Source organism: Nematolebias whitei, chromosome 10, assembly GCF_014905685.2.
Source record: "Nematolebias whitei isolate Nwh7 chromosome 10, NemWhi1, whole genome shotgun sequence".
NCBI lineage: Eukaryota > Metazoa > Chordata > Actinopteri > Cyprinodontiformes > Rivulidae > Nematolebias > Nematolebias whitei.
In genome coordinates, this window is record NC_056507.1 from 31,548,656 (window position 1) to 31,558,035 (window position 9,380).

At 37.3% G+C, this 9,380-nt stretch overlaps 1 protein-coding gene across 1 annotated transcript; it reads right to left on the reverse strand.

The window, feature by feature from the left end:
• Positions 1-2,148: 2,148 nt before the first annotated feature.
• Positions 2,149-5,350, reverse strand: LOC119416480 (C2 domain-containing protein 5-like). Its single transcript, XM_037683714.1, has 7 exons — positions 5,204-5,350; positions 4,681-4,783; positions 3,487-3,573; positions 3,125-3,296; positions 2,951-3,046; positions 2,494-2,649; positions 2,149-2,384 (listed from the first exon to the last, which is right to left on the reverse strand). The coding sequence occupies exons 2-7, from the start codon at positions 4,768-4,770 to the stop codon at positions 2,149-2,151; spliced, it is 837 nt and encodes a 278-aa protein (XP_037539642.1). The 5' UTR covers positions 4,771-4,783; positions 5,204-5,350.
• Positions 5,351-9,380: the final 4,030 nt, after the last annotated feature.

Sequence of the window (9,380 nt, forward strand, 5' to 3'; positions counted from 1 at the left end):
AGTGGCTTGACCTGGGGAATGCGGCACCTGTAGCCCATTTCCTGCACACGCCTGTGCACGGTGGCTCTGGATGTTTCTACTCCAGACTCAGTCCACTGCTTCCGCAGGTCCCCCAAGGTCTGGAATCGGCCCTTCTCCACAATCCTCCTCAGGGTCCGGTCACCTCTTCTCGTTGTGCAGCGTTTTCTGCCACACTTTTCCCTTCCCACAGACTTCCCACTGAGGTGCCTTGATACAGCACTCTGGGAACAGCCTATTCGTTCAGCAATTTCTTTCTGTGTCTTACCCTCTTGCTTGAGGGTGTCAATGATGGCCTTCTGGACAGCAGTCAGGTCGGCAGTCTTACCCATGATTGCGGTTTTGAGTAATGAACAAGGCTGGGAGTTTTTAAAAGCCTCAGGAATCTTTTGCAGGTGTTTAGAGTTACGTCGTTGATTCAGATGGTTAGGTTAATAGATTGTTTAGAGAACCTTTTCATGATATGCTAATTTTTTGGGACAGGCATTTTGGGTTTTCATGAGCTGTATGCCATAATCATCAGTATTAAAACAATTAAAGACCTGAAATATTTCAGTTGGTGTGCAATGAATCTGAAATATATGAAAGTTTCATTTTTATCATTACATTATGAAAAATAATGACCTTTATCACAATATGCTAATTTTTTTAGAAGGACCTCTATCCATCCATCCATCCATCCATCCATACATCCATCCATACATGCATGCATGCACACACACGCCTGTCACGATAACAAATTTTGCTGGGTGATTAATTGTCTCAGAAATGATTGCAATAAGCGATATTGTTTGAAATTTGACAATAAATGTTTAACTTGTTTTGCATCAAGTACCTTTTTTCGACCATCGGATGGCAGTATAAGACAGTTTGAACCGAAGGATGAATAGTAAGGGTGCGAGCAGCATGTCTGTTTAAGAAAAATGGGAGGGAGGTCCCTTGACGTGACATGGGCTGTCTCTCCGTCCTTTCTTGGGAAGACGCTCAGTGTGGTTTGAACTTGTTAGTATAGCATTTTTCACACATTGTTTTTCATTTCTTTATAAACAAGTTCTCAGCTTTTTTTTGCAGAGAAATACAACTTTTTACACGAAGGCACGGATTTCAACCGTGATTTTTTGGAGCTTCAACAAGATGGAGGGTTTTTCCTGAGATTGGCCTGTTAGCTTAGTTCCTAGCTTAGCTTCTCAGCTTAGCTGCTTTTAACGGTCCAAAAACACGATTTTAGATGGTTAAAATAGATTTTAAAGAGAAAGGGAAGGGTCAGAAGAGCACCGGAGTTGAGCTTTTGTCATCCAGTGTCTTCAGCAGAAAGAGAGACATAAAGAAATGATAACGCCGATAAATGAAAATGAGGTTGATAATTTTCATTTATCATGAGATTAATTGAGTTATTGTTTATTGCGACAGGCTTTTATATATATAGAGATATATAGAGGGGGAGAGAGAAAGAGATAGATAGAGAAAGAGATAGAGATAGAGAGATAGATGGATAGATGAGATAGATGGATTGATCGATAGATGGATAGATGGATAGATCGATAGATGTGTGTGTGTGTATGTGTATGCGCGGGGGGGAGGGGGGAATATTGTTTTTATCCCTGTTACAGGCATTTACGAGTACAGAACAATCAGAAGCTAACATGCACTAAATTGCAGTTATGCTAACAGAACTTGGATCAAATATCACTAATCAGCCACGTAGGGTTGGAGCAACAAAAAAAGGAAAATATTAGAAGCAGAGTAGAAGACATGCTGGATACTCATTATAACACAACATGCAGAGGCAGTGACGAAAGCCATAAAAGAGCAGTTTAAAGGAGCAAACAAGGCAAGAGGGAGAGGAGCTGATGATGGCTGTGTGTGTTCTATACATGTGTGTGTCTCAGGTTATGTTGTGTGTTGTTAGTTTCATGCTGCAATACACAATATACAACAGGCATACACCATAATGAAAAATCCTGGACACTGAGACACACACAAGGGTGATGGCTGAGTTACACAAATCACATAAAGTACATTTTGTCCACACGCTCTCCCTCTCATGCACACACTGCTCCTCCCCAATCTCACAAACTTATTTTCACACAAACAGAGCTAAAAGTCCATGCTGGTGTTTTTGGTTCATACTCACTCCTTTCCATCTTTAGAAGGGGAGTTGCAGGCGTTCGAAGCAGGAGCTGTGTTAGGGTGCAGGCAGCAAATCGGGGCGCTTCCAGAGCCAAGTTTTTCCAGAGTGCAGGCAGTACCTATAGCCCGGACCACCAGGCCCGACTCTCCCTCCAGGTCAAAACACTGCAAGTAGCCCACCACTGCATTTCCACCCATCTCCAGGACTTTAAGCCCTATTTTCCTCTGCAGTTCTCCTGAACAAGGAGTGTCATACAACCATATTAATACAACCATATTAAACAAGAAAAAAAAAACAAAAAAAAACAGCTTGGATAAAAAGATGATGAGTATTAGTGTTCTCACCAGACATAAGAGAGATGAGTCTCTGACGAGCTTCGTTCGAAGCCCGTGGAGTTCTAATACGGTCTATCCACTGGTACTCTGGGTCTTCATTCACTACCAGTTCCTCTACAAACCCATGTACCATCGCAGCTCGGTAACCACGTGGAATCGATGTGGCTGCAGGTGTAATTAAGACAACCGCCACAAAAAGTGAAAAAAGTTTAAACTGCATTAGAAAACCTCTCCCTGTAGCTCCAATTCAATTTTTAGCATAGTTTTAAAACAGTCAGATTCTTGTTTACAGATGTAGATAGTACCAAGACATTATATTTCCTGTTAGTATACTCAAAGCTGAACCAAACACATTACAGAGTATCTTCATGTTTAACACCTTCTGTATATTTCTTACTAACTTCTTATTTCTGTACATTGTTTTTGTGTAACTGAAATATGTTAGATAAGGTTTTATCAGACATACTGCAGAAAAACTTGACTCCACATGATGACTGTCTGAAACGGTTCAAATCGTTGAAGAGCTCCACTTTCACAAGTACATTGATCTCTCCTCGGATGCCTTATGAAAAAAATAAAAATAAACAGTAAAACCCAAGAAAGTTTTAATTATGAAACTCATGCAAGCTGAGTCTTGTACCGTGGATGGTATCGTAGATAGGAAACCAGCCAGAGATGACAGAGGCAGCTTCAGAACATAGTAATGGATCTATGTCAATATAAACTTTTCCTATTGCATCGTTGGCGCTGTAAGTATCGTGGTCCAACACTGTGATCTGCAACGGCTCATCCTGCAGGTCCTCATCATCAACCTGGACAGCATTTATTAGTGAAGAGGGAAAAATATCAAAAGGGAACAACAATAATGTGGACATTATCAAGTTGGAATCTTGTGAATTTAAAAATTCTGACTGTGAATTTAATTTGTCTACATTTTCATATCTGCTAAATGAGACTACCAACATTCCTGGGAAAAGGAAGGAAGAAAAAAGTTAATTTTACCTCAAACTTGAACCACTCCGAGTTCCACTGTGGGTTAAGAGACTTTGGACAAACATCAGTTTTGAAGGTCATGTTTCCAAACTTGACCTGGGAAATAAAATGTCAAAATGTGCCCCTTTTAAAAAACATAATTTACTAAATAAACAAACGTAAAGATTCAGTGTCAAATACTGAAAATAGAGTGAAAATATTGAAAAAGTTTTCAAAAACAAACAATATTCTGGTCAAGACTTTTTGTTCCAAGAATCTATCTACAATTACCAAGTCACAAGAATTGACTCTTGTTCCCTTAAGACCTTGTTAATTTCAATATTGAAGACGGCTAATCTACAAGCTGTCAGATTACTAAACTATTGATAATAATACTGAACAATTGACAATAATATTGCACTAGGCCACATCTGTGACAAGTTTATTGCTGCTACACTACGTGGCTGTATCGTGTATATGTAATGCGTGTCATGTCTCATGCCATATATGCCATAAATCATGTATGTCACTACCTTACCATCATAATTCAATTAATCTCAATGTTACTCACCACCTGTGCAATAACCTGTCACACAACCTGTGCAGTATATGTTGTGTTCAATATATATCATGTGCATTTAAGCTTATATTACTAGCTTGAAATAATTATTCATACAAATTCATCCTGCTTGCACCGTTATATTCTACCATGTTGTTATTTACTGTATTTCTTTAGGACCTTGAAAATATTATATTTCTTTTTTACTTTTTGGTACTTTATTTTGTACCTTTATTGCATGCTTTAGTAATGGTTGTTTATTTTTTTGGTTTTAGTGAGTCAAATCGGTTCTTCTCATCCTGAACATTTCATTGCATTGTTGACCTCGTGTTAACATACATATGACAAATAAACATATCATTAACAGCAGAAGACCCTCAATAAAACGTTTTTACATCCTAAAATAGCTGCGTAAAATCCAGCCTCTTAAGACGTTTTGGTATAATAATTTTAAACACAGAAACCCAACACGAGTCTTCAACTATTGAGCATCCTACATCTTTTAACCAAGAAAAAATAGACCTTAAAAGATCTGCAGAAAGTTGTACTCTCATTATTACCTAACTGTGTATGTGTATTCATGCATGTGTGATTCTGATCATCAAAAGGTTGTTACAGTATTGGATATTGTGACTTATTTATTTTTTAATCCCATCTTCTCTTACCTCCACAAAGGCATCCGTTAGGTCGCTGGCTCTGTCCATGACAGGCAAGTGGCGCCCTGCCACTATTTTGGCCTTCAGTTTCCCAGGCATGACTTAAGATGATCTGCAAACATAAATAAAAATACAAAACACCTGAGGTTATCCACATGACAAGAGGCGTAACTCTGCTGACAGTATCCTGATGCATGCTCTGCTGACAGTGTTTACACCCAGAGCTTCGTCGTCAATTTACAAGTTCTCAAGAAAATAGGCTAATTTATATAAACTAAACTGCGTATCTTAACTTTAAATAGCTTCCCAACTCAAAGGCGCCATGTTAAACTGCCGTTAAATGAACACGAAAGCGCCTATCGGTTAACAAAATTGTTAGCGAAAAATGCTAACATCAAAGCCACTGCATTGCAGTCACAATCTCGTTAGCTTACCTGCTCGGCCATGTTTTTACAGCCCTCCCTGTAGACTAACTACCTATGTCGTAGCTAAATAATCTCCATGCCTCTACTGTAAACGATGATACCCTTACCCCTGTGACAGAAGAATTAGACAGCCATCAGCGTGGTAGCAAAGTCGTTCAGCAGATTGTTGTTGACAGTCCAACGATCGCATGAGCTCCGTGTTTTTCCCATAACGCGAAACGTTAGTTCCCACTATACCTCACAGAAGCGTGTTCTTCAACTCAAAAATATTCACCTGCTGATATTAAGTTAAGCCTATATATAATGTTATACGTGTTCGAGTTAAATTACAACTCTTAAGATATCACTTGTCCTTGTTAAAGGCGTGAAGAAGGCAGCTAGCTTAATAACTGGCTGTCACGATGAATGACTTTTCAGGAGCTCCTTATGATGCTTTCACGTACACCTCGTAAAGAAGAGGTATCCGTAACAACCGTTACACCAGCGCAAAGAAAAATGGCGGAGTAAAACATTTAAGCTACTCTAATTTTTATTAAAACGTGTCATTCAGTTTCGAAAGAAATATGCATTTATAGATACAAAATACTGATGGTATATATTGTATTTGGTTAACGTCGCAATTATTTTTTCCAATAAAAAAAAACTACTTTTTAAAAAGGCAGCATGAAAGTTAACACTGGACATGCGCAGTACTCCCTCATCCTCCAGAAACTTGATACTTTCCCCTTTTTCTGAATGGAAATATTAAACAGAAACAATTGCTAAACCAAAGATCTATACAGACACACACCAATAATTAACCTTCTTATGTTAAATGATTAATTATTTTCTTGCTAAAGTCCATAACCAACCATCCATCCATTATCGTTAACTGCTTCTTTTTTGGGGTCACAGGAGTCACTGGTGCCCATATCCAGCAGTCAGTATGAAAGAGGCGGGGTACACCCTGAACAGGTCTCTAGTCCATCACAGGTCCACAGAGACAAATGAGACCAACAACCATTCACTCTCTCACTTAGAATAATTAGTAACTATATTGTCCCCGACATGCATATTTTGGTCTGTGGGAGGAAACCAGGGTACCTGGAGAAAACCCACTCATGCACAGAGAGAACATGCAAACTCAACCCAGTGAGGATTCAATCCAGCAACCTTCTCGCCGAGAGGTAGTAGATCAACCAACTGCGCCACTGTGCTGTCCAAGTCCATAACCAATGTAGTTTAATTTAATCAATTTATTGCTGTAAATACTAAATTTGCAGAACAAAAACTCTGCATGCAATTTTCAGTTCACAAAAGTCAAGTTATTCTAAGTGTTTGACAAAAAGCGTTTAGCATTTGTAATGATTTACAAATTATCACATAAGAGATTCATTCATTACACCTGGGATTGTATTGCAGATGATAAGATTGTACGTCATGTACTTTGATCGAAACTTTGTCGCAGAAATCCTAAAATGTTCAGCAGGAAGACAATTCCCTTTGAGATCAGCTGAGTGACTTTAAAAAGTTTCCAAAATCTTGAGACCAGAGTGATATATATACACATTTATATATATATAAATGTGTATATATATATATATATAATATATATTAGGGCTGTTGTAAACGAATATTTTAGTAATCGAGGAATCTATAGAATATTATTGTGATTAATCGAGTAATCGAAAACAAAATTTGTCAGGTTCTGCAGTAATCACTCATTTAAATACACGAAAAAGAACATTAAGTAAATAATCCATTTAATTCCTCTTTTTAAAATATTTTATTTTAAAATGTAATTACATGTTGAACCTCCATTTCTCTGAAGTGTAGCAAAACTTCCTTATTTCTAAAATGTAAAAACACAGAAGTGAAAAAAGTACATTAACATGAAATAGAAAACAAATTAAAGCAAAAACGGTAAACACTGCCCTTTATAAATTCAACTTGAAAGTCTGAGCTATAACAAAATCCACTTGTGCGTTTTCAAGGATCAAAGTTTCTATTGTCATTTACATATTTGGTGCACGTGGTGGAACGAAACTGTGTACACAGGGTAAGTTACATCCAACAAAAGTATAAAATGTAAAGAAAAACAATAATAAGATCTAAGATAACTAAGAAATACACTAAACTAAGAATGCACTAATTACTAATAGTACCAAAACTGAACAGCAGCAGTACGAACATGAGTCTGTGTGAGCAGGTGAGTGGATGAATACAGGGTAAAATGAAAGATTTTATTTTTCAAAGCCAACATATACTGAACGTATTCTTGCAAGTAGCATCAATAAGCCTTTCTTAAATGTCTCAACATACAAGTGTGTATGTGTTCGACCGTTGCTCAAGTCTTTAAAGGAGTTGTGTTTTTCAGCTTGTCTGTGATTTCTTCATACTTTTTCTCCACCATTTTTATAAAGTAGGATCTGGAGGGAAGGACGTAATTTGGATTGAAGGTTGAGATCATTTTCTGAAAGCCTTCATCTTCCACCACAGACAGCGGCCGCATGTCCGTGATGATCATCTTTAAAATGCTGTTGGTGAAGTCTGCTGCTTTCAGAACTGAACATCCTGGTGCCCTTTGCACAAACCTGTCCAATGTGTGACTCTGCGATTTACTGAAAAGAAGTACAATAAAATTATTATTTGTTTGTTCATAGCTATGCCTTAATACAATTTCAAATGTACTTCATTGGATATTATAAAATTATATAATATTGTTAAGTAATCTACACTTTGATGACCTGCTGCAATCAAAGTAACATTAGTGTCAGTTGTATTTGATTTATGCATTTTAAGCTTTTATTCATGTTTGAGGATGCTTTAATTAAAACCCTCTGTCACTGAATTATTTTTAACCATTAATCTAAATGGATAAAATTAAAATGTTTTTATTTATGTGTGTTCTAAAATCTAAATGCTGTAAAATAATTTTTATGGATTGGAAAACTGAACGGAATCTTTATATGTTAGAAATTAAGTAAGATAGATAATGTAAAAGTTTGTACATTTGAGTTCTGCAGAATTAACTTGTAATTGTAAATGTTAAAAATACTTTGCTTTTTTTTATTAAGACTATTATTTGTCTTGTTTGCTTAGCTATACACAAATATGACAACAGTAGTAATAAATGTAGATTACTCCCAGTTTTCAAGTAATAAACAGCAGTAGCAAGAAAATAATAAATCCTACTACCTTGTGTAAATACATTTACACTTGAAATATTCACCCTAAATATCTCATTAGAGTCAGGATGGAAGTACAGCAATAAATAAATGCGTCAGTCTGTTGCTGCTTCTATCGTTAACAAACGTGCATCAAGTCCTGCGTGGTTTTTTTTTTTCTTTCTTTCTTTCTCACACAAGCTACCCTGCCAGGTAGATGTAGTGTAACGTTATGTTAGCAAAAATATGCCTCATTTTACATGACTAACATGACAGATTATCATACATTTAGGTTCACGTATTTTGCAAAGAGAGCATAAATGATACCTGTTCCCAGCTGCGGACGAGTTTGATTCATACAGCGGGAGTTTTCAGATGCTGCAACATCGATGACGTGCTGTTGTGGAATGAGAGTTCGGCTTTGCAGTGGATGCATTGCGCTGTTATTTTTTCTGTTTAATTTAAAATGTTCCCAAACTTTGGATAGTTTCTGTCGTTTTCTGGGCTGTTCTCAGTTTCCCTCCATAGCTGTAAACACATGCGCGCGACAGGCAGAAGCGCTAGCGGAAGTGCTAGCGTTGTGTAACACAAAAACCGTCCGGCTAGAAAAATGAAAGTGAACAGTTTAACGAAGCTTCGAGGCAGATAAATTTGCCTCGAGGATTTTTTGTAATGGAGGTCCTTGAATGATTCGAGGAATTGTTTCAGCCCTAGAAATTTGTTGCCAACACTTTTAATAATGGATTTTTGGCGATTCGTTGTTGCAGCCCTACTTGGTTTCATCCTTTGGTTTTGCTTTGACTCAACATGCAGTAATGACATCATTGATTGTGTCATGACTAATGTCATCAATGATGTCATCACTGTCTCTGACATCACTAATGTTATGATGACATCACTCAGTGATGTCATCACTAATGAGTGATGTCATCACTAATGAGTGAGTATCAAAGCCATTAAAATCCTTTGATGCACATGACATCATCACGAAAAGGTTATATATAGGACTGATTTTTCAACAGATTTATACGAAACGAGAGAGAAGACAGGAGAAAGACAGCAAGCATTTGCCAAAATGCAGAGCCAAAAGAGAAGTTCTGACTCATTTGAGTCCAAAACCTCAAGCCAGGACATTGCA

Coding starts and splice junctions, on each gene's coding strand:
- LOC119416480 (XM_037683714.1), bottom strand. CDS start 4,770: ATGCCTGGGAAACTGAAGGCCAAAATAGTGGCAGGGCGCCACTTGCCT. Junction 3,047..3,124: donor TATCTACGATACCATCCACG/GTACAAGACTCA, acceptor TTTTTTCATAAG/GCATCCGAGGAGAGATCAAT. Junction 2,385..2,493: donor ACTCATCTCTCTTATGTCTG/GTGAGAACACTA, acceptor CTCCTTGTTCAG/GAGAACTGCAGAGGAAAATA.